Source organism: Microdochium trichocladiopsis (genome assembly GCF_020744255.1).
Source record: "Microdochium trichocladiopsis strain MPI-CAGE-CH-0230 chromosome Unknown B0I36scaffold_6, whole genome shotgun sequence".
NCBI classification, from domain to species: Eukaryota; Fungi; Ascomycota; class Sordariomycetes; order Xylariales; family Microdochiaceae; genus Microdochium; species Microdochium trichocladiopsis.
Genome location: NW_025763549.1, coordinates 2310974 through 2333608, shown reverse-complemented (window position 1 = coordinate 2333608; position 22635 = coordinate 2310974). Strand labels below are relative to the sequence as shown.

Genomic DNA, 22635 nt, shown 5'->3' with positions numbered 1-22635 from the left:
AGAGGAGCGGCGCGAGTGGTCTGCGGACCCGCACAGGGCGAGAGCTCGCGCAGTGAACAGGGTGCCGAGCTTCTTCCCTGGAAATGGGGCGGGGCTCGGTGGCAGGCATACCGCGCAGCAGCGGCAGCAGCAGCAAAGGCGGCGCGGCACGGGTATTCCGCGAGGTGGTGGAGCTGTTCGTGGCCGCGGTGGCCGTGGTGGTGGTGGTGGTTCAGGGTTTCGAGGCGGACGAGGAGCTGGGAGAGGCACTCGAGGCGGACCCCGGCCATATGACCACCGATTCAGGGTCGAGTGAGCTCCGCAAGGCTCGTGGCGATCTGGGGGCGGAGGCGTATGTCCTAGCGTGCTCCTCTGCGAGATCCCTCTGTTCCCGACACTTGTTCCGTCTCCTTGTTGCGTCTCCTTGATAAGAGAGTCGGGTATCATAGCATCGATAGACAGTCCACGTAGATCGTATTAATCACAACAAAGCTGCGAAGCCTGATTTCTGGGACACGATTCTGTAAACGTGTTGTTGTGCAAGCTGCCGATAAGCAGTAAAGCCGAGAACATACAGACTCAGTGAAAATATTGCTTCGTGATGGCATCCAGTCATGATATGCATTACAGATTACGCTGGCATATGGCTAATCTGTATTTGTTCGTTTTGTTTTTATTAGACACCAGGAAAGATGCACAAGGCTAGAGCATTGTCATGAGGGGTATCAGATGTTGACCACCCTCGGCATTCTACGACTTCCGGTTACCCCGCCGTTTCGACTTCGGTTCCGGCGCGGCGGCGACGGCCGGAACGTCGTCCTCGTCCTCGCTGTCGCTATCCGGCTTGAACACCTCACTCGGCTCCTCCTTGATCGTGCGCCGTTGCGCAGCAGACGAGCCGTCCTGCTCAAACTGTTCCTCGAGCTCCTGCGCCAGACGCTCGTCCCCGGCTGCACTTCCTCCTCCAAGAACCTCGCGCATGATCTTCTTGCCCTCGTCCATCTCGCCGTTCATTGCGCCGCAGCCCATGCACTTCCACTGCCCGAGATCCGAAAGGGATCTTGTCCCAGGAGGCGCTTGCCCGTTGACGAGTCTGCAGCGCGAGCAGATGAGCACGATGCGGTTCTTGGGCGCAGTCTCATCCTCGCCGAGCATGAGATCCATCACCCGGTCGTACCAGCGGGGCGGCCCCGGGTTCAAGTCGTACTGGTTGCTGGCGAACTGCGAGCCAGGGACGGGACCGGCGTTGGGGGCGAACTCGGCAGTATTGGGCTGCTGGCCGCTGGGTGGTCCTTGGGCAGGGCGTGGCTGCTGCTGAGGTGTGGCAGACGGTGCTCCAGCAGAAGCAGGCCTTTGTATGTTCGCAGTCGGCGGAGGCGCCATGCCAGTGCGAGCTCCAGGCGCGGGAAGACTATGGCGAGGCCCTCCTTTGACCTTGGTTCCCGAGGTATGGTCGTCCGGGTTCCCTGTGCTCTGCCGGCCTGCCTTGGGCCGCTTCTCGCCGCCACCGTACTTCTCCAAAAGCTCGAGGGTCGAGTCATACTTTGTGGCGGCCTTGAGCTTCTCGATGGTCTTGGCGCGCTCGGCCTGCTGGTCCTTGAGGCGGGTCTCGAGCGTATCGATGCGGTGCGTGAAATAGGCGTTGGTAAGGGTGCGGACCAGGTAGATGGCTACGGGACCGCCCGCCATGCCCGTCCATTCGAGAGCGCCTAGATTCTGCCAGCCCACGACCAGCATGAGCAGGATGGCGTAAACGAGGTAGGCGAAACTGAGGTAGAGAGTGTAGAGAACGCGCACGCGGCGCGAGTTGGAGCGCACAGCATCGAGGCTGGCTTGCGATTCGGTGATTTTGGTGGAAAGTGCGGAGAGTGCTTTTTCGAAGGAGGCCGGAGACGAGTCCTCGCCCTGTGATGGAAGGGGGGAAGTCAGTAGATTTCTTTGAAACGACGCAAGACTGAGAACTGCCTACCTTGAAGGGCCAGAACGACACCATATTGAATGGAGGAGAAGAAGTGCCCGAATTGAAGGAAAATGGCTAGCACGAGACCAAGTCGTGGGCCGAATGAGGCGATGACGACAGAGCAAAGGAGAGCTGAAAGGAAAGTACAAAGGGCTGTGAGGATGGCGGAGGTGGTTGACCCGCGAGATCTGCACTCGCTGCCCAGCTGACGATGATGGTATTGCTGGTGTCGAGCTTGGGTTGGGCAGGGGGTGGGTGGGTTGAGCTGGCAGGCTTGAGCACGGGAAGCTCGAGATGAGCGAGCACTTGGCGGGCAAGACGTCAGCGCGCCCGTGGAGAGCAACAATGCCTGGTTCCGCCGCTGGTGGAGCTCTGGCCACGTTGCTGGGGAGGGGTGCACTTGCACTTGCTGCTGCTGGCTGAGGAGGAGCTCAGCTCCTGCCTCGCGGACAGGGATCTGTCTGCCCGAACACAAATGTTGAAGCCAGTCTGGGGCAGCAAAAGTTACACACAAGTGGGATTAGTCGTTCAGCCTGGGGCAAGTCAGAGATCCTGTGTCTTTCAGACTCAATTGTCAGACTTCTAGGTTGCATGTTCTGCGAGCTGTGCGTGAGGCTTCGCGCCTCGCCGTCCAAAAAGTCGAGCCACCGCAAAGGGTCCTCGAGTGGATTCGCAGCGCATCGCGGAGCACCCCTGCGCCACCATTGACCAGACAACTCCCTCCCATCTGACAACGACGGCACTTTGCGCCAGCTCTCCTTCCCTTTGTATTTCCGTACGTATGCATTCCGGCGACATTGCAGCCCTTCCACGATCGCCTCAGATCCCCTACCAAAAACGCTTGGCCTGGCTCTGTGCACCGGCGCCGTTGCCTCGTCCGGTACCCCCAGCAGCGACCACGACCTCATCCTGACCCGAGTTCGCATCGAGACCGGCCAAGCCACTTCCACAACGGGTGATTTTGACGACCGCGTGAGGCCCACCAAGCAGTGGTGCTGCCTGCCGCCGCAATGTTCCAAAAGATCCGCGGCGCCATCGACCAAACAATCGCCCAAGAACAGGCTCGTCAGAAGGCCGTCGCCGACAAGGCTGCCTCGGGTTCCGCCGCTTCCGTCCGCAGGACCAACAGCAGCGCAAGCTCCCCAGCCCGCCGGCCCAAGAAAGCTGCTGCTGCGTCGTCCAAGGATTCCAAAGACACAGATGGCGCAACCTCGGACCCGGCTGTCTTTGAGGCTGCGTTTGTTATAGAGGACGACGACACGGACGGCCCCTCCCGGACCGGCACGCCAAAACCTCCCCTGCCCGAGAAGGACGACGCGACCTCCAAGGGAAAAGCTGTCTCAGAGAGCAGCGATGGCATAAAGGCTGCGGCGCCTACTGAGGGTGCGGCCCCGGCCCCAGTTGTTGCCGAAGGCGACCAGTCCGCTTCGAGCAGTAAGCCTGGGTCGCCAGCACCCAGCGCAAGCCAAGAGCTCCCACCCCAGATCAAGGTGAAGCTGCGCAAGCTTGAAAAGCTCGAGGCGACATATCCTGGTAAGTGGAAGGCGCTGCGGCAGGAGCCCTCCGTCCTGTAGTCGTGATGGCTGACACACCATCTCCCTGTTAGAGCTCCTTCGTTCCTACCGGATCGCACATGGTCGCGCAACTTCGATAGAACCGTTCGAGCGAGCGCTACGCGAAAACACGCCCCTGACGACGATCAAGGAGCCTGCCGCGCTCATAGAATACCTCAATCAGCTGAACCTCAAGGGTGACATGGTCATGCAAGAGTTCAAGCGCGTCTCGGGCGAGAAGGACGACCTCAAGAAGAAGCACGAAGAGACAGAGAAGGAACTGGCTGCGGTGAAAGAGGAGTTGGCGGCGCTCAAGGCAGCACATCCCGTGGGCGAGCCAGCAGTAACCGAGGATGATGCTGCGAAGAAGGAGAACAAGCAGTCTGATTCGGAGAAGACCGAGGAAAGAGTCAAATCTCCGGTAGCATCCATTCTTGGCGTGTTCTCGCCCAAGCAGAAGCCATCTGCTGGCCCGGAGGACACAAAGGAGAGCGGCGAGGACATGTTCTCGTACGATGACGAGATCCCGCAGCTGCAGTCCGAGCTGGCGAGCAAATCTGAAGTTATCGACAAGCTGCACGCCGAGGTATCGACTCTCAAAGACGAGCTTGCCATGGCCAAGGAGCATAGCAACGGTCTTGTGGAGCAGCTGGAGAAGGCGACAAGAGAACTCGGGGAGGCAAAGGAGAAGGCCGGATCCGACGACTCTGCCAAGGCTGAGCTAGAGACCAGGGCCTCTGAAGTCAAGGATCTGACCGAGAAGCTTGAGAAAGCCGAGGCACAATTGCGGGAGATGGAGGCCAGCTTGGAGAAGCAGAAGTCGACCGCGCAAGCCACCATCAAGGGCACAATGGCGAAGGTCGAAGCCGCCGACGCCAAGAACGCAACACTGGCGGCAGAGATGAAACAGCTGGAGGAGAAGAAGACCAAATCGGACGATGCGATCAGCAAGCTCACGTCAGAGATTGAGACTCTGAAGAAACAAAAGACAAAGAGCGAGGAGACCGTCAAAGAACTGACCGAGAAGCTCAAGACCGCTCCAAAGCCTGCAACAACGGCCAAGTCCGCTGAAACTCCTGCGCCCCAGAGTGCGGCTGCCAAGAAGAAGAACAACAAAAAGAAGAAGAAGGGTGGTCAAGGAGCCGCAGCTGAGACTGCCGCCACCGAGGCGGCCGAGTCGATCGAGGAGCCAGAGCCAGAGCTTGACACGTCCGAAACCGACAGTCTGAAAGAGGAACTGGCCAAGCTGAAAGAAGAGCTCAGCGAGAAAGATAGCCGGATCGAGAGGCTCTCAAAGCAGAGGAAGACGGAAGAAGACCTGCGGGAAGAAATCGAGACGATGCAAGAAAACCTCATCAACATCGGCCAGGATCACGTTGTGGCCAAGGAAAGGATCAAGACGCTTGAGGGGGAGAAGGCAGACCTCCAGTCCCGTATCAAGGAGTTGGAGGCGGAACTTGCATCACAAAAGTCCAGCTCCGAGTCGAATTCCAAGATTCAAAAGGAGTACGACGCCATGAAGGCCGAGTTCGATGACCTGCAGACCAAGTCGAAGACTCTGCAGACTGACCTCCGCGCCGCCGAGGACCTCGCGCAGAGTCGCTACAAGGACCTGACCAACTTGCAAGGAATCCTCGCCAAGGCACAGCCGGAGCTCAAGAGTCTCCGGGAAGAGTCAGCCACACTCAAGATCACGAAGCAGGAGCTTGCGTCCAAGCAGACCGAGCTCCGCAACCTCGAGAAGCGGGAGAAGGATCTCAAGAATGAGGTCACACGGGCGCAGCGGCTGGCTTCGGATCGCGAGGCTGATCTAAAGCTTGCCAATGAGAAGCTGGAGATTGAGAAGAAGTCGCGCGCCAAGCTTGAGGACGAGAAGCGCACTGCCGGGCGAGACTACCGCCGCGCCGAAGCCGACAAGATCGAGCTGTCTGCCAAAGCGGAAAAGGCGACGCGGGAACTGGAGAGTCTGCAGGGAGAGCTTGCAACGCTTCGTCCCCGTGTCAAGGAGCTCGAGGAGCAGGCGGAGAAGGCCAAGAAGGAGAGAGATCTGATCAAGGAAGACGCGGACCTCAAGACTCAGCAATACAACAACGCTCAGGGCTTGCTAGGGTCAATGCGCGACCAGACTGCTGAGCTGTCGTTGCAGCTCAAGGAGGCCCAGAGCCAAGCGGAAAGCCTGGAAGAGGAGCTTGCCGAGGTTCAGAAGCACCTGCTAGAAAGAACGCGCGAGGGCGAGACGATGCGCAGGATGTTGGCAGACGTGGACGAGCGCGCGGACTCCAAGGTTCGGGAGATGCGGTCACGCATGGAGGCCGCCGTCGAAGAACGTGACCGGATCGAGGACGAGTCGTCGACACTGGCTCGACGCCGGGCCCGCGAATCCGAGGAGCTCAAGTCCAAGGTGCGGGATCTGGAGCGCGAGGTCAAGGCACTCGGCAATGAGAAGGATGACCTCGAGGCGCGCGAGCGCGAGTGGCGGCGGAGGAGGGAAGAGTTGGAGCAAGTCGAGGAGAAGGCCAGTGCAGAGGTCGAAGAGATGCGCTCAACAGTGTCGAGCCTGCGTTCAGCCTTGGATGCGTCGGAGCAGCAGGTCCGCGACGCTGAGAAGCAGCGCGGCGACCTGCGCCGGCTGCTCGACGAAGCCAGAGGCCGGTACGAGCGGACCAACAAGGAACTCAAGACTGTGCAGAGCCGTCTGACCGCTGGGTCAACGCCCAGCGGAGGCGTGGCGAGCAGTGTGCGAAGCAGTATGGACTCGACGCGCAGTGGGGCGAATGGAACACCAATGTCCTCGGCGGGCGGCGGTGGCAGTGCCATTGGACCTGGAGCAGGAGGTACACCAGACACGCTGTACCTCAAAACGATCCTGCTGCAGTTCCTTGAGGTCAAGGACGACAAGGTGCGGGGACAGCTTGTGCCCGTGCTGGGGAAGCTGCTGCGGTTTGATAAGTAAGTGCAGCCACCATTTAGGACAGGAGGCCTGGGGCTAGAGTGCTAACATGATTCTTGCCCCGCAGAAACGACGAGCAAAAGTGGATGGCCGCAGTGCAGTCCTTGTCCAAGCCGGGCAGGTAGTCTTTGTTCTTGGGTGGCCTAGACGATGTGGTTATGCGAGAAGATTTATGCAAAAGCTGAAGGGGACTGGGAGAGGTAGATGTTGCCCACACAAGGCAGCAACGTAAGGAACAAACGCCAGCACACCGAAGAGTAGGCTGGGCAGGGGTCCGTGGATCCGTGTATATAGCAGTGGAGGGGAGAAACATGTACAAAATGCTACTATTGACACCAGTCATCGGCATTCCCCCTTTCCAGTACATCCATCTGTACCTCTGCTTTGCCTACAACAGTGCTGCAGCAAGCCTGCCACCCACGGGGCCGCTCCGGCGCGGCGCGCTGCGCGCGGAGTCCCACAACTTGCCGGAGCACGGCAGCAAAGTGGAGCTTGCCCGAAATCTATGGGACCCGCCACGGGCCGTCCGATCAATTTTTTTAGCCCAGAATCTTGTGCGACCACGCCTCGTCATACCTTTGAGCACGTCGTCCTTACCGCCACCAACTGGCCACGGGCGCAATCACTCAAAAGACATCAGAGACACATATTTCAAGGGTGCCACCACAGATCTCATCAAGCAGGCAGTCAGACAGGAGGAACGGGATGGCGGATCACGACGGGGCCAACGGCGCGCCCTCGGGCTCAGAGGCTGGTCCTTCTGGTGAGTATACTGTCCCGTTTCCAGACTTATGATGATACACACAAGGCGGGTGCTTCTAAGCGTCTCAATACCCTGCTTGAATCAAGTTCCCTTTGTCAAAGAGATGCTCCTCTAAAGCGTCATGCCTCTCACGAACCGAGTTGCCCCCCCCCCCCCCCCCCTTCTTGAATTTCCCATGCCATCACCATCATTACCAGCTTGACTTGGCACCTTCCCTATAACTCATCATCACGCTCCACTCGTCGTCAATCAAACACATCCAACCACCCGTATTGACACCCCGCTCTTCGCAGGAACTCAACAGCAACAGCAACAGTCAATCAGCAGCACATCATCCTCCTCCTCCTCACCAGCACAGGCACAGGCACCACCCGCTGCTACCGCGCCAACGTGCGCGCACTGCGGCAAGCACGAGACATCGGCGGACCCGGAGGAGAACCCGGCCCTGAAGCCCTGCATCTCGTGCAAGTCGGTCGCGTACTGCTCGCGCGAGTGTAAAAAAGCAGACACCAAGAAGCACAAGAAGCTGTGCCCGGAGCTCGCGCAGCAGTGGCACAAGACGCACACGGTCAAGCTGGCGTCTTCTGGTGGTGGCGGTGGGAGGAAAGCCCCCGGGGAGGGGCACCAGAGGGGCTTGCAGAAGTGGCAGTTTGATACGTGAGACTTGACAACAACCACTTACCCTGGGAGAAGGGGGGCAGGTTCTCGGTTGGAGAAAAAGTCATGTTGCAAGCGAGTGTTTCACGTGAGTTGTGGTGTGGAAGTGGAAAGGGGTTTTGAGGGAGGCCTGCGTCATGGTTGTCCAAGAGGCGTGGAAACGAGTGATGGAAGCTATAACGAAGTCTATGGTTGGAAATTCCCAGCAGCAGTTCTAAGAGGACTGTGCGGACTCTAGAGTACTGGTAGGGGAAACAAAATCTTCTGGCAGTGGACAAAGCATCCCCCAGAGGCAGCCAGACGGCAGACACTCGGGCGGTCTCGGAGAACACCCTACCAACATCGGTGAAGCGCGCCCTGAATGCTGCTACCCAAGTCGCATACACGCCCCAAATATCAGGATACCGAGATAATCCCCCTCTGCCAAGCACGATCGATTTCCTGCCACGAATCACCCAGGGTAGGCTGCTCTATATCGCCATACTGGGCAGTCTGAGGCACGAGAGCGGCCACAGTGTCCAATGCCCAGCCCATCCTACTACTCCTTTGACCGTGCTCGGCGCACGCGTATCGCAGGCCGTGAATGCAGGGGTATCGGGGGCCTTCCAGCTGGCTGTCAAACGATGTCATGACTTTGAAACCTTGCCAAGACTGCGTTTGCGAGACGGTGAATACCGGGTGGGATCTATCATAGAGATCCTCCGCCGGGACTCCTTCGGGCTTAAACGGCGTGATCAGGGTGAACATCCGCAGTTGTGGGAGCTGTTTGAGAGACCTGATGGCTGTTGCGAGGCGCGCCTCGTCATCCGTGTTGCGTTCGTCGTAATGTCGCCAGAGGTTCGTCAAGCTCAATGATACAAGCTTCGAGCCCATGCCGTGAATGGCCAGAAATACCTCTCCCAAGGTTGGGACGTAGAAGAAGAGATCGAGCTCTAGTTCTTCCACCTGCGGCAGGGCGACGCCCTGTCGGGATAAGGCAGTCAAATTGCCCGTGAAATCTGCGCCCCGCATACAGAGTCTTCGCAGACTGTGTGCATAGGGCAGCATGTTCAAGATGGCACCGTCGTGCACTGGGGACGGATATACCACGTCGACGTGCTCGACAGCCAGGTTATGCAAGTGGTCACCCCAGTTGCGGACAAAATCTGGCGAGTCGAACACTTGGGTGAGAGGTGCGAATCGAGCTGGCTCTTCCATTCTGTGATCAGTCGTTCGATAGGTAAATGAATGAGCGGCCACTCCCGACTTGATTAGAGACAAGAGTATGAGGAGAACGTCAGGCGACGATAATGTCGTTTTCGTGCTGCGCTTGCTGACGACGAGATGCCTGCAGTTCCTGAGATGCCGCAGCAAAACACTGCACAGAGATTCAATGGCCGGGATTGCATCGAGGTCAAGAACGCCACTTGGTCGTCGCTTCCATTCTACCCCTTCGCCCAGATTCAATTCGTAACCGTAGAAATACATCTCCCCTGGCGTGCCGACTTCCAAGGTCTCGACAAATCGACTCAGCTCTGCGTGTCGACCAATGATCTCAAGGCGGTCAAGCAACGCGCTGGACAGATCAATGTTGACCTTGGAGAAGAAAGTTCGGCCGAATGCCACCCAGCTGCCGTCCCGTAAGTGGCGACAGGTTCGTCGGAGCTCGAGGAGGTCATCTGAGTCGATGAAGCTTGCTATCTCGGCGATGAGCTCGATGGGTAATGTCAAGATGCTCGCTCGTTGGTGCAATGGCTGCGGGTCCAACATTGCTGCTGGCATTGCTTCGGCGCTGTTGTACATTGCCGCCTTCATTTCGGCTCCAAGAATATGGTGAAAGCAGGACACTTCGAGGAAGAACATACGACGTGTTGCGAATGGGAGAGTTGCCCAGTGGGCAGGATCGCCCACCTCAGCCGCAAGTGGAGTGGTCCTCTGACCAGGGTTGCAATGGCCAATGCTTCCTTTGTTTGAACAAGATCCACCTTCAAATGCGCAATCGCTAGCGCAGGAATGTGAAGATAGATGGTCTCGATTCTGCAGTACCAGTGGGTGTTACGATATGAAAAACTATATACAAGCTTCACTCTTCCCGTCTATGCCCGATCCGTGGGGGCTCGGTGCCAGCGCTTGGGAGCTTCGCGTTGAGGGGTATTATGTATATAGTATAGTCCTTCCAGAGGCCCTAAGACCAGCTGCTGCAGTTAGTCCTTGCATGTTACCGTGCGTATGTATCGAATAGTACGACTTCATATGACCATGAACAATATGTTGATTTCTTGTGAGATGACTGGTCTTTGTGAGTTATTCACTCCAGGCGTATGTATCCGCCTGACCTTCTTGGGAAGCAGCACAGCAGAGGCCGGAGCCAGGACTCGTCGTCGGGTGGCGCGCAGTGCTCGTTCAGCAGAGCCCTGATCTTATGAAGCGTAGTCGGGTTGTAGTACGCCGACGCTTCATCCAGTATCTGGAAGACATCTCGTCGCTTCTTGTTCTTGCGATGTGGCGAGGCCCCCGCTTTGAGCAACATCTCGATGCAGCGCAGCCTATCTGCCTGCTCTCTCTGTGGCATCTTTGAAGACCTCGACGACAGGAGGTCGTGGTATTCCACAGCCGTCATCAGCGGCGTCTCGCCTTGTGCATCCCTCAGGTCGACTGATCCTCGAACATTGTCCACCAATATCTGTAGGGAGTCAGGATGTGCATGCCTTGCGAGGAGGTGAAGACAGGTTGTGCCCCTTCCATCTGCACGTTCTGGTCGTGCCCCGTGCTCGAGAAGCCTTTTCGCAAGCTGAGCGTGAACCTCATGGTAGCCTGTGCTGAAGGACCTGCCCTGAACACAAGCCAGAAACAGTAGTGTTTCGCCATTCCTGTTGGGTGCGTTGATGGAGAGCCCAAGACTCGACAGATCCGTCAGCTCTGTCATGGCTTCTTCAATCAGATCCCGCCAGTGGCTCACTTGCAAGCACGCACGGAGAACATTGCGAATCAGCACAAACAACGGTGTCTCCATCTTCGCGTCGGGTTTCAGGGGGGAGGCGCCCAGATGTCGAAGCATGGAGACAACAAACATCCGCAGCGGCCCACGATGGCAACACGCCAGGAACATCGGGGTTCGTCCGTTTTTGTCTCGCTGCTCCAAGTTGGCACCGGCCTTGACCAGGTCTGGGATCAGCGGAAAAAGCCGCTCGGGCTCAGCGCACAGGTGGTGCAGTGCAGAGCGACCCAAAATTCTATCCGTGACGTTGACGTCGCTGGTGCGCGTGAGGAGAAGTGCGAGAGAATTCTTGTATTGGCTCCACTGCGGAAGACCCAGAGTAAGACCTTCGAGTTTGGTTTCGACAGCCATGTTTTGAGAGTCTTGTGGTAGCGTCCACTCAACAGAAATGGAGCAGAATTTGTGCAAGGCCGGCTTGTCTAAATTCGATAAGTGTGCTGTCGGCCGAGCTCCGTTGTCCAAGAAAAACCGAATCGAGGTGTCACCCAAGAAGTTCTCGCAGCACACAATGGACAGGCATGAGTCGAGACAGGAGGCCACGGCCAAAGCATCCTTTCGCAACAGGCGCAAGAATAAGTTTTCCTCGGCCGATGTCCAAGACTTGGCATGCCTCGCCAGCCATTCAGGTGCCTGTAGACCGTCAATGTTGGTGCCCATGTCTACCTCGAAAGTCTCGATAAGTGCTTCACAGACGTCAAGGCGCTGGCTGAAGCAAGCTTGCGCAAGCGCCTCTCCAATAACGGCATTTATGCGACGCAGTGTTTCGCTACGGTCTGCCCTTGCCGCCAAAACCCGCTCTGTACATGTCTGGTACCAGGTCCAGAAAAGTGTGTCATGGTCGACACGGTCTTGCAGCACCGCTTCTGCGTCGACAAGCTCGGTGATGAAATCATCCCATTCGGTGCTGCCTCGCTGGTGCCCGTCGACGACTTCGAGATGTCGGATGGTCATTGTTTCTATTGCCCAGTCAAGATTCTTGGCACAGGCCAATGCGAACAACTTGTACGGCCGAATCTCATCCTGATGCCTGAGAGCGCGCCCGAATAGGTTCTTCAAGCCTGATAGCAGGCAGTATTGTGTCAGCGTGATGCCGCTCTTGAGGTCGCCTCGTATTAAGACAATGCGCCTCCAGTGAGATTGTAGTTGTTGCACAAGCCGGGAGGAGTCCTCTTCGCTTAAGAAAACGGTCTCATTTGCATGCTCAAACACAATATGCGTTGCATAGCTCAGGAGCGCGGTGATATCGTCAGTTCCCAGGACTTGTGTCGCCATGCTGGGCGCAAGGTTGGAGGCAGGGACCTTTCCTTTGCTTTCTGCAACAGATTTTTGATTTCCAATCAACATATCGAGATCAGTTCGTCGATTGTGAGGCTCACTCTTGGCTCCCGCGGCACTCTCAGTACTGCTTGTATATGTCGCTCTCGGCCAGGATGCTGGCGCTCCGCATCCAAGGTCTTCTGTCGTTTGGATGCTCAGATATCGTTGTAAGTACCACTTTCGGTCTGCTTCGCGGAACTCATCTGCCGCGAGCATCCGTTTGAAGGCTTCTGTAGCTTTGGTGTCAAGAGAAGTCTTTGGGTGGTCGTTAAGAGGTTCTGTAGCGACGTGCGAGGCGACAGAAGAAGCGGCCGAGCCGAAATTAAGAATCGAGGAGTTTCGAAAGATTCCATCAAACGTACCGTCTGAGGGTACCCATGATGGTGGATAGCGGTCGCGGTGCTGCATATAGTGATCGAGCTCCTCCATGCGTATGTATTCCAGGCAGCAGGAAATGATCATACCGTGCCCGCCGGCCATGTTTTCCGCGTGGTCCGACGGGGCACCTAGGATGCGGAAACCACGTTCAAGCATAAACTGCGAAACCGAACCATGAATCATGCGGACGATTCGGGACTCCCCGAGGCCGGATAGCATAGAACCAGGTCCAGCCGCTATCGAGTCCTCGTCATCGGCGGGATGTCTATCGCTCGCAGAGACCTCACATAGGCCCTTTGAGACACGACGTATCATGTTGGCAAGTTGTGCTTCATCTCCTGGGAATGCCGAGCTTTGCTTCCAGGATTTCAAAGAATTGAAAGGCTGACCGTGGATCAGCCCAAAAATCGCATACCATTCCCGCAATCGAAGTGGACGCTTGCTCAGAACCATCCACTGCCAAAACTTGATCATGAGAGCAGAGTCTTTCGAGCCGGCTGACGTCGTTGAGAGCATGTTCGAGTATATTTCGGACAGCTCAGTCGGCAGTGACTCTACTATCGCGCATACAGACTGGAAACTGTAGCCGTTGTCAATGGCCAGCGAAACCTTCTCTAGGACGAGCTTGACCCAGAGAAAGATCCCTTGGGCTTTCAGTAGGATCCTTTCTGTCAACGTCGCAATATTAACAGCGGGGATCTGCAAATGCCGTCGTGCATAGGTGGCCATATATGCTGCCAAATCGTTGCCGTTTTCTTGATCGATGGTGATCTCAATTGTACTGTTCGAGCCGATTTTCAAAGATGACCGACTTGTAATGCAAATTCGTACCATGGTCTGAGAGGCATGAGCTCGATCTCGAAGCTCGTGTAGGAATGAGATGATCTCACGGGGGCCATCAGGTCGGCTTCCGTCTGCATTGGCCGTTGAGCATTCGTCCAGACCATCCACGAGGAGAACGCATGGCTGCATGGAGCCATCGCTAAAGGAATTTCGCAGTAGAGACTTGAGCTCCCCTTCACTCCATTCAGAGTCGGGCCGGTGCTCTTCCCACAAGTCTGATGCCGTCGACATCTTCTTGTCCCAAAGTGCCCACAGTTTCGAGCGCACTGCGGGGTCGCCTTTTGCCAGATGATACACCAGAGATCGGTACATCCCTAGGGACGACTTTTGCAGGGTCACGCCGCTGGCATCAAAGAAGAATGTGGCGGCTGTCCATTCAGAAGGTAGCTGGCTCACCAAAAACTTGGCAATTGTAGACTTGCCAGCACCGGGGTTTCCTTTGATCCAGAGCATAGGGGGCGACAACTGCTGTTCGTCGCCGCCACACCAGCTACAGTATCGTGTATCTTCGAGAATCCAGCGGCAGGTATAGGCCTCGGGATCGGTGATCGTTTCTGCACGGTGTCCAAGCCCGGAATATCGTAAAGACTCCTGAAAATCATTTATGCGTGTTGTTTCCGCTGTGTGGCGACGGGAAAGCGACGGGCCTGTGCCGAACGTTGCTGGCGATTCGGATCTGTAGCCCAAGGCCAGACCAGGTTTGTTGACGGAGTATTGTGACCGTGATCTGGAAGCGGCATATGCCGTGGATGGGAGCGATGCTAGAAGCGCTTTGGCGTACGAAGCCGCCACGGCGGCGGCATATGGTTGCCAAGCTTTGTTTTTCTGCTCGTCGCCGTAGTCGCAAACACCTCTGATGACGCCTGTTGGGAGGATATTCATCATGCCAGCAACCTCCATTTCCAGGCCAATCAAGCCAAACTTGTCCCGCAGCTGGTCTCTGATTGTCGAGTTCTTGAGGAGCTTGTTGCCTGACCCTATCGTGCCGTACCATAACCTCGTCTGCTCTGTCTCGAGGCGCCGCGGTCGGTCCAGCTGTATTTGCGAGCCGTCCTCTATCTTGGTTGTAAGAACATCTTGGTCTTGGCCCGGGTGAGAGAAGTTCCGGTGGATGGAAAAGTCATTCTGGAAATTCTGCATAACCAGATCCAAACCTTCATTCGCCTCAAGCCGTAGGCTATTGATGGCCGCCCCCAGAAGCCTTGGAATGGGATTCAACAGGTACCCTTGCCGAAGGGGTACGAAGCCTGCCTCTGCTGTCTCCTTGCCAAGTTGGTAGTCGACCACGGCCGGTGCATCACCTTGGCTCACCGCCACCAGAACGTCTCCAAGCCGAATGTCGCGGTCAGGCGTCGGCAAGCCAGCTGCGACTCCGACAAGAAGAACGAAACGGACGTTGGGGAAGACGATCTCGATTTCTTTTGCGATGGTAGCAGCCGAGTTCGTGCCGTACTCTTGGCCAGCAGCAAAGGTGGCAATGGCGACGTTGTGGCCTGCGATGCTGCCGGCTTTGTACACACTGTTGACGCCCGGGGGAGTCCGGAACTGGCCATGGTGCCTTTCGTCGAGCACGACCAGAGCTGCTGCGGCCTCGATGGCGAGCGGCGCAAACCAGACTATGTGGTACTCGCGGTGGTCCAGGAAGTCGCGCTGGCTTCTAGCATCATGTCGAACGGCCATGGCTCAGAAACCTTTTCCAGCCAAGCTATCGGTGGCGGAACCGCCCAGGAGAGCGCGTCTCGAAGCGAGCGCGTGTTGGTGAGGAGAGACAGGGCTGAACCTGATGTGGTTTGCCACAGCTGACGGATGCCCTGTCTTTCAGCTACGGGGGGCTCGATCGCGTGTGACTGCCAACAAGGGGCCAACCATCAAAGACCCCGGGGTTGTAGCATGCGCACTCACGCTTCGTCTAACAGCCCAGAGGTTGATGAGGGCATCTAGAATTCTTGGTTGTGATTTTTCAATTGTTCCATCTCGATCCACCGCAGTTGCTGGCTAGAAGGTACACATTTTGAGGACTGTGTCAAAGAACAGATTGCACCTCATAAAAGGTGGTCGTAGGGGAAGCGGAGAATGCCTCACCTATCAATCAGGGGCTTCAGCACCGAAAGGCAACGTTCCTCTGGACAAGAAAGCCAGCCTGAATACTATTATAGGATAACCTCACCTCGTTGTTCCCCAGCGGCGTGAGCATATTCATCCTAGAGTTGCCCATTTATCATTGGGCAATACAAGCTCCTGCAGCAATCTTGTACTCCTTAGAGTTCATTTAGGTACGACGACTTGTCATGCCTGCAGAAGAACCCGACTCGTGGCACGTTGTGCGCGAGAGAGTCTACAGCCAAGGTCCATCAGGCTGTTGCGTACCGCCAAGGGTAGACTTGATCGTTGAGCAGCCATCAAGCCACACGAAAATGAATGCCTCCTTGTGTCGCAGTACATATACCTAGTACAAGTCCACTACTTAGTAGAGGGTACCTTCGCTTTTGCCTTAGTGGTAGAGTGCGACACCTTGCACTCTTGAGCCGACCCTGGTCGATCCCGGGAACTGCTCAATTGGGCATCCAGACCCGGGATTAGATACTGGGACATGCTTTGTATCCCACTCCGCTTAGAACAAGTCGGCCTCTTTGACGAGCACATCGCGGTTCAGATGCTCCTTATCCACCGAGGAGATGCCCGCCAGATGCAAAGTAAGCTCCAGCTCGCCCAGGAGCGACTTTAAGATGTGGCCCACTCCAGCCTGCCCACCTAGCGCCAGACCATAGATATACGGCCGGCCGACGAGAACCATGTCGGCCCCAAGCGCGAGCGCCTTGGCAATGTCGGCGCCGCACCGGACACCAGAGTCGAAGAGGATCTCGATCTTGTCATTTCCTCCGCAGGCGCGGACCGCGTCGACGATCCTCGGCAGCACGCCCAGCGAGCTCACGCCGCCGTCGACCTGCCGGCCGCCGTGGTTGCTGACGACAATGCCCTGCACGCCGATCTGGGCGGCCATCCTTGCGTCCTCGACGGACTGGATTCCCTTGAGGATGACCGGGCCGTCCCAGTGAGCCTGTAGAATTTTGACATCTTCCCAAGAGTGGCTCTGGCCAGGAAAGATCATGCGCGCCCACGTTGCAGCGGCCTCGGACAGCTTCTCTTCGCACTCGACGCCGTGCTCCTCCTTGAACATGCGGCGGAAGACCTGGTCGGTGAGGCCGATGGCAGTGCCGATCTGGTCAGAGCGGAGGAACGGGTTATAGCTACAGGGAAGAATAATCAGTGAACTGTCGTGGTCGGTCGGGGTTATTTCTTAGCGCCCTGTTATTCCTCACCCGTTGTCCATATCACTCGGGCGCCATCCGAGGATGTAGGTATCCAAGGTGACGACCAGAGCGGTGTAGCCGGCCTTCTTAGCGCGGTTCAACATCGAGATGGTAATGTCGCTGAACTCATTATCGGGCCAGTACAGTTGAAACCATCGTACGCCGGTGCCGTTGGCCTTTGCGACGTCTTCAATGCTCGTGCTGCTCGCGGTGCTCAGGATATATGGGATGCTGTTCTCGGCAGCAGCGCGTGCGGCAGCTTCTTCGCCGTCAGGGTGGAAGATGCCTGCGGGACTATTCAGATGGACGAGCTGCGCAAAGGGGCTATCGGCGCAATGGCCTGGGGAAGAACTTACGCTGTACACCGACCGGCGCGGCGGCAATGGGAAATTGCAGCTCTTCGCCAAAGATGGTGGTTTGCAAGGCCGGCAGGCCCTTAGTCTGGAGGAGGCGCTTGGGAACAATAGACCACTTTTTGAAAGCATCCGTATTCTTCCTAGCGGTCTCGCCAGTCCCGGCATTTCCGATAAGATAGCCTTTGCTCGTCGCCGACAAGACATCGGAAGCCCGACTTTCCCAATTGCTGGAAAGGAAGGTGAAGGGAGGCCGCTCGTAGTTGAGGCCTTTCTGGTAGATGGACTTCTCGTAACATACCGGATCGGGAACAGGATCGCGACGGACAGGGTGGAAAGAGTGGTCAAGTGTAGACATGATGACGATTGCGCTATCTCGGTAAGAAGTTCTCAAATATGTTGAGAGAAGATGTAGCGACGAACGTGTAGCAGGCTTTAATCTTCGCCGGCGTCGCCCATAATTCCCTGTGCCATAGCTGTGGTTGATTTTATTGATTACTTGCGTGCGAAATATCACCTTTTCGGGAATTCGCAGAGTCCACAGCCCTTTAAAATGACGCGTTCGAGACTGCGCACCTGATCACTGCTGCTATATGTAGTTCCCATTTCTGCATGTACGGTTGCTCAACGGTGACGAAGATATGCAGATGCCGCCATAGTGACATCACATGCAAAGGCTTTATTCGCGTTCAGTGACGCTGGCGTAATGCACGCTTACTCTAACACTTCAGAAGTCAATTGCAGCGTCAATAGTCGCTAAGAAAGCATGGCTACTGGCTGCTCTGAGAGTTGCATGTATGAGATATGATGCCTCAACTAGACCTATACCATGGACTTACAGTCCATCAGGGCCTTGGTTGCTAAATCTATACTGAACTACTGTAAGTTATGATAGGCTTGATCATTACATCCGCGATGCCACCTACTCAGCAGATAAGCGTTGAGATCAAGGCTATTACGAGGCTACAGAAGCAGGTGGACAAAACAACTTGAAGTATCGATTGACTGAACAGAAAGGTTTCCCTGTTAGGAGAGATTATCGTTGTTATGATTCTCGAAGGACGCTAATTTGCGTATCCTGCTAAATATGTTTCCCTAATAACTGTATCGGAAGTTGAGCTTCTCCTGATCCGTCTTGTCCGAGAAGGCCTCAAGTCGCTTCTCCTCGTCCGTCTGAGGCGGAGGCCCTCCTCCCTGCAGCTTGTCCCGCCGGTGGTTCTCGAGCTTGCATAGAATACCGTAGATGCTGATGCAGATGGCACCGACGATCAGACTTGCCAGGAGTCCAATATAGCCCTTGTGATAAGTTGGCGCGTCGTTCGCCCTAAAGACCTGCGGGCCCAATATGTTTCCAATGCAGTACCCCAGGAAGAACATGGCATTGAGCGTGACCTTCTTGGTGTGGCCGGACGTGTTCGCCATGGGCAGGGAGGTGCACATGGTGTAGGGCGCCCAGTACGAGTAAAACAGGTAGTAAGGACCGAGGAGGGCAACCTTGTTGCCCTGAGGGAGTTGCCAAAGCAAGATGGCGGAAAGAGCAGGAAGGATGATGGCGATCAAAATCAGGACGACTCGGTAGCCAGGCAGGCGGCCAGCGGCAAAGTTGAAGATCAGAGACACAATGGTGCCGAGGACACCGGTTGGGACTCCAAGCAAGGTGGTGGTGAGCGGGTCGAACCCGAGTCCATTGACAATGAGAGCCGCAAACGTCACGAGAGCGCCTATATAACGATGCATCAGAACCATGCTCGGTCGTTTCCGGCTCGGAGTGGGGAGGAACACTAACCGTTTGGGATGTTGACAGCGCACGCGAAGATAGAGATGAGCCAGGACTTGGGGTCTAGAAGACATTCCTTGACCTGGTACCATTTGATGTTCTTGTCTTCCATACCAGTGTTGCTCTTGCGGACTCGTTCGAGGCAGATGAATATCTCGCGATCGTTGAGCCACCATGCCTCAACCGGCGAGCTGGGCAGGAAGGTGTAGATAATGACGGCCCAGACAGTTGTTATGGCGCCCAAAACATAGAACAGCAGTCTCCAGGGAGCCACTGATGTATGTGTATGTCCGATGCCGTACGAGAGCAGACCCGTGATGACGGAAGAGAGTGTATTGAACCAGATGGCCACTCGGATAGGCTGCTCCGATGTTGTCCACCACATGGCAGTAACGAGAGTACACACGGGGAAGACAATAGACTCGAATATACCCACTGAGACCAGGTTAGCGAAAGCTTCTCTTGCTTGTTTATACCGACAGAAGCTCACTTAGGAAGCGGACTGATGCGAGACCTGCGAAGTTGCTCGTGCCGCCAGTCGCAAAGGTGAGGCCCGCCCAGCAGAGAACAGTAGCCCCGTAAAAGGTTCGAATCGGCAGCTTCTGAATCAAGACGTTGCCAGGCCATTCCGCGATCAAGAATCCGAAATAGAAGATCGAGCCGATCCAGGAGAACTGGTCGCCCACAAGGCCCGTGTCCTGCCTCATTCCGTAGATGGCGGCATTGGAGATGATGACCTTGTCAACGGCGGCGATGATGACGGAGATGGAGAGCAACGGAATCAGAATCAGGTCGATTTTCCAAAGCAGCTTGCGAGACTCCTCTGGAGTGATTGGCTGGTCTCGAATCTCTGGGCTCAGGGTTGCGAGAAACAAGGCTGCAACGTCCGGTCTGGCGCCAGAGCTGATCAGCTCGGAGCGCTGGCTCTCGAGGGCAGGAGCAGCATCGTCAGCCGAAGGCGGGCGCTTTTCGACTTCGCTCATTTTGAGAAGCGGCTTTGACGCTGGTTGAAAAATGTGGACGAGGCGATTGTAAATTGAAGATGCTGGTATATGTAAAGGCTCTGTGTCGGTACTGGACAAGAGCGTAGAAACATAGACGGGAACGAGTGCTTAAATCACCCAGAAGTCTCCAGTTGATGTCAATGTCCTGCTGTGGTCTCTTATCAGAGGATCATAACCAAGTTGCTGCTATTGAAGCCACGGAGGTCAAGAAGCGGCTGAGCGTGCCACACAGATAAACCCGCAGACCTGGTCAGAAGGTCGAGGCGATATCTCTTGTTGTCGAATCTGAAGGCTGTTCCCGTGCTTACCCCGGACCCTATCGTGGTTTTGGGCCTCGTAGCGCAACGTGCAAGCTTGGTATGGGGGATGAGTGGCGGCCGACGTATGCGAAGAAATATGGGGCTGATAGGTAAGGTTCGGGGCTAGAAATCTCGCCTCGACCTTCTACGTTAACATTCCCCAGGGTCTGGATCCGCATTCTAGTTCCCAGGGAGTGCTAGGCCGGGACTGACGCCGCGCCGCCTCGCCTGCGCCGAAATCAGACCCACTGATTGTGATAGGTGTGATGGGGATCTTGGGTCCCCCCCCCCACGCGGTAAATGAGCGATTAAGCATGATGTTAACAAACCATGACGGCCCTGGCTCGGCTCTGCATCCACGGGGCCATCGCTGACGGAAGATTCCACGGACATGAGTCAGACACTACCGGTACTCAGGCAGAAGGATCCAGACAGCCAAGTGGCGCACCTAAGGTTAACTAGCGGGCGAACAATTCAATCACTTGGAGCACCGAGTTCCATGGAATCTTCACTTATCAGACCCTCACAGGGACGCCTTCGTCTACTCAAAATCAAACCCTACCTACGTCGTGTAGGGCATGAGCCGAGGTCAGGGCTGGGCTTGTCTTGCTAAATAGAGTGCTCGCGTGCCCCAACGACTACCGTACCGTACCCCGAGGGCGTCGGCAACTGCTTGTTCTGGATGCAGGGATTAGCGCGTGCAGTGGCGCACTGTCCGAACGTCTCTGCCGGACTGGTGCTCAAGGGCCACCGAGCGTGCGCAGCAATCAATCATGACTAAACGTGATTGGCTGTATTGAGATAATATCCATGTACCTATCTATAACGGCTGGTTGTGCTTACCGTCGTCTACCATGACCGTGCTCAGACCATCTACGGGCGGTACTCAGTCCTCCGCAACACTTTGTTCATAGCTTCGCGGGAACTATGGCTACGAGCTCCTGACCCGCCCCAGCCCTCCAAGCACTGCCCACCTTTGACTTGGAACCCTTCCATTGCCACTTGGGCTCTGCCTGCCTGCCAATCTCCAACAGGGTCTGTACGAAGTCTCCGAAAATGGGCAGCATCTTGAAGCCGTGACCGGAGTCCCCAGATAGCACCACGAGAGAATTGTCCGTGTTCGGGACGTAGTCGATGATGTAGTCCGAATCGGCCGTATCCGCGAACCAGCACAGATGGCAATCGATCAGCGGGCGATTGGCGAATTGGGGGAAGACGTCTCGAAGAAGCTTTCGGATCTGCATCTCGTCACCGGCGGGAAGAAGCTTAGACTCGGAGAGGGTTGGGTACGGCACGGAGAGGCCATCTTGCGACCACGCGTAGTTGGTGAAGCCGCCGCCCATATGGCAGAACTTGAGCTTGTTGGTGGCCTGGTCCGGCTCGAAGAAGAAGGCAAGGTCGCGCACGTTGGTGACGGGGATGCCGCGTAAAGTGGCCGCCTCCTCTGGTGAGAGCTGGATGTGGGCAACACCCCAGCAACGTCCCGTCACCTGCGGTCCAAGGCTGGGAATCAGATTGCAGACATTGCCACCGAGGGCCACGATTGTCTTCTGTGCTTGATACAGCGTCCCTCCTCGAGACTTGGCTCCTACACAGATGTTGACACCACGGGCGGCGGCGAACAGCAGTGATTTCACCTCGCCGTCTTTCGGTCCCAGGTGGAATTTGACGCCGAGCCGTACACAATCCCGATAGACGTCCCTGAGGGCGTTGGCTGAGTGCGCATAGCCAGCCAGCCTGTTGAAGTAGCCTGACCATCCGGGGATGGGACCGTTGAACGCGGGGACGAGGCTGTGGATTTGATCCTCTCCGCTGACGCGCTGCACCTTTCCGTCAAAGGCTGGATTCGCTTGTATGGACGAGATGTACGTCTCGACGACATTTTTAGTCTGCTGGGTGGCTGCGCTGGACGTGACGTTGAGGAAGCCCGTCTCGTGGTAATGCGGAGTGTATAGAGGATCTGTCTGCCATTTCTTGATCGCTTTCTAAAACCCACGACTATCAGTCCCGACTGCCCGTTGCCATCAATGCAATCTGCAGGCGCCGCTTACCAAGCTCAGGTCTGTGTAGAGGAGGTCGGGATACTCGGCGCGGATGACCTTGTTGAGGTCGTTGGCCGCGGAGAAGCGACTGGGGACAACATCGTCCTTGTCCAGGACGGTGATGTCTGTGTAGCCGGCGTTTGCCAGCTGGTGCGCGGTCGCAAGGCCGAAGCAGCCCGCGCCGAGGATTAACACAGACTCTTGTGTAGTGTTTTTGCAGGCCATGGCGGTCGGCGATCCGTGAAATGTTGGTGCTTCAGGGCTAGTGATCAAGCTAGGTCGAGAACTTTTGGCGGACGAGCTGTGGTGGCAGTGGCAGTGGCTTTCCCCTATATAGTGACTAGCGAAATGATGTTTTAAAAAAAAGATGGGACGATGGTAACACGTTATTTTTCTTTTCTCTCTCTCTTTTTTCTCACACTTCTTTTTGTTCCGCTGTAGCTTGATTTACCTGCTGATGTAAGTGCTGTGG

At 56.2% G+C, this 22635-nt stretch overlaps 8 protein-coding genes across 8 annotated transcripts; 2 read left to right on the top strand and 6 right to left on the bottom strand.

The window, feature by feature from the left end:
- Positions 1 to 729: 729 nt before the first annotated feature.
- Positions 730 to 1972, bottom strand: B0I36DRAFT_364072 (uncharacterized protein; the record flags this gene model as incomplete). The annotated part of the gene is made up of 2 exons (XM_046158897.1): positions 730 to 1884; positions 1949 to 1972. The coding sequence occupies 2 exons, from the start codon at positions 1970 to 1972 to the stop codon at positions 730 to 732; spliced, it is 1179 nt and encodes a 392-aa protein (XP_046011832.1).
- A 577-nt stretch (positions 1973 to 2549) lies between these two features.
- B0I36DRAFT_291306 (uncharacterized protein) lies at positions 2550 to 6962 on the top strand. Its single transcript, XM_046151729.1, has 3 exons — positions 2550 to 3472; positions 3546 to 6441; positions 6510 to 6962. Exons 1-3 carry the CDS (start codon positions 2950 to 2952, stop codon positions 6565 to 6567), a joined length of 3477 nt encoding a protein of 1158 aa, XP_046011831.1. The 5' UTR covers positions 2550 to 2949; the 3' UTR covers positions 6568 to 6962.
- A 43-nt stretch (positions 6963 to 7005) lies between these two features.
- Positions 7006 to 8062, top strand: B0I36DRAFT_133618 (uncharacterized protein). Its single transcript, XM_046148255.1, has 2 exons — positions 7006 to 7205; positions 7499 to 8062. Exons 1-2 carry the CDS (start codon positions 7148 to 7150, stop codon positions 7864 to 7866), a joined length of 426 nt encoding a protein of 141 aa, XP_046011830.1. The 5' UTR covers positions 7006 to 7147; the 3' UTR covers positions 7867 to 8062.
- A 160-nt stretch (positions 8063 to 8222) lies between these two features.
- B0I36DRAFT_325968 (uncharacterized protein) lies at positions 8223 to 9099 on the bottom strand. The gene has a single exon (XM_046154290.1). The coding sequence runs from the start codon at positions 9057 to 9059 to the stop codon at positions 8259 to 8261; it is 801 nt and encodes a 266-aa protein (XP_046011829.1). The 5' UTR covers positions 9060 to 9099; the 3' UTR covers positions 8223 to 8258.
- A 4462-nt stretch (positions 9100 to 13561) lies between these two features.
- B0I36DRAFT_375014 (nucleoside phosphorylase domain-containing protein) lies at positions 13562 to 15057 on the bottom strand (the record flags this gene model as incomplete). Its single annotated transcript, XM_046160325.1, has 2 exons — positions 13562 to 13655; positions 14099 to 15057. The coding sequence occupies 2 exons, from the start codon at positions 15055 to 15057 to the stop codon at positions 13562 to 13564; spliced, it is 1053 nt and encodes a 350-aa protein (XP_046011828.1).
- Positions 15058 to 15988: 931 nt separating this feature from the next.
- Positions 15989 to 17399, bottom strand: B0I36DRAFT_244633 (FMN-dependent dehydrogenase; the record flags this gene model as incomplete). The annotated part of the gene is made up of 3 exons (XM_046150075.1): positions 15989 to 16625; positions 16698 to 16974; positions 17045 to 17399. The coding sequence occupies 3 exons, from the start codon at positions 17397 to 17399 to the stop codon at positions 15989 to 15991; spliced, it is 1269 nt and encodes a 422-aa protein (XP_046011827.1).
- Positions 17400 to 18136: 737 nt separating this feature from the next.
- Positions 18137 to 19801, bottom strand: B0I36DRAFT_245588 (putative allantoate permease; the record flags this gene model as incomplete). The annotated part of the gene is made up of 3 exons (XM_046150167.1): positions 18137 to 18762; positions 18828 to 19253; positions 19309 to 19801. The coding sequence occupies 3 exons, from the start codon at positions 19799 to 19801 to the stop codon at positions 18137 to 18139; spliced, it is 1545 nt and encodes a 514-aa protein (XP_046011826.1).
- Positions 19802 to 20907: 1106 nt separating this feature from the next.
- On the bottom strand, positions 20908 to 22502 carry B0I36DRAFT_270203 (FAD dependent oxidoreductase). Its single transcript, XM_046151270.1, has 2 exons — positions 22173 to 22502; positions 20908 to 22106 (listed from the first exon to the last, which is right to left on the bottom strand). The coding sequence occupies exons 1-2, from the start codon at positions 22386 to 22388 to the stop codon at positions 21030 to 21032; spliced, it is 1293 nt and encodes a 430-aa protein (XP_046011825.1). The 5' UTR covers positions 22389 to 22502; the 3' UTR covers positions 20908 to 21029.
- Between the last annotated feature and the right edge of the window lie 133 nt (positions 22503 to 22635).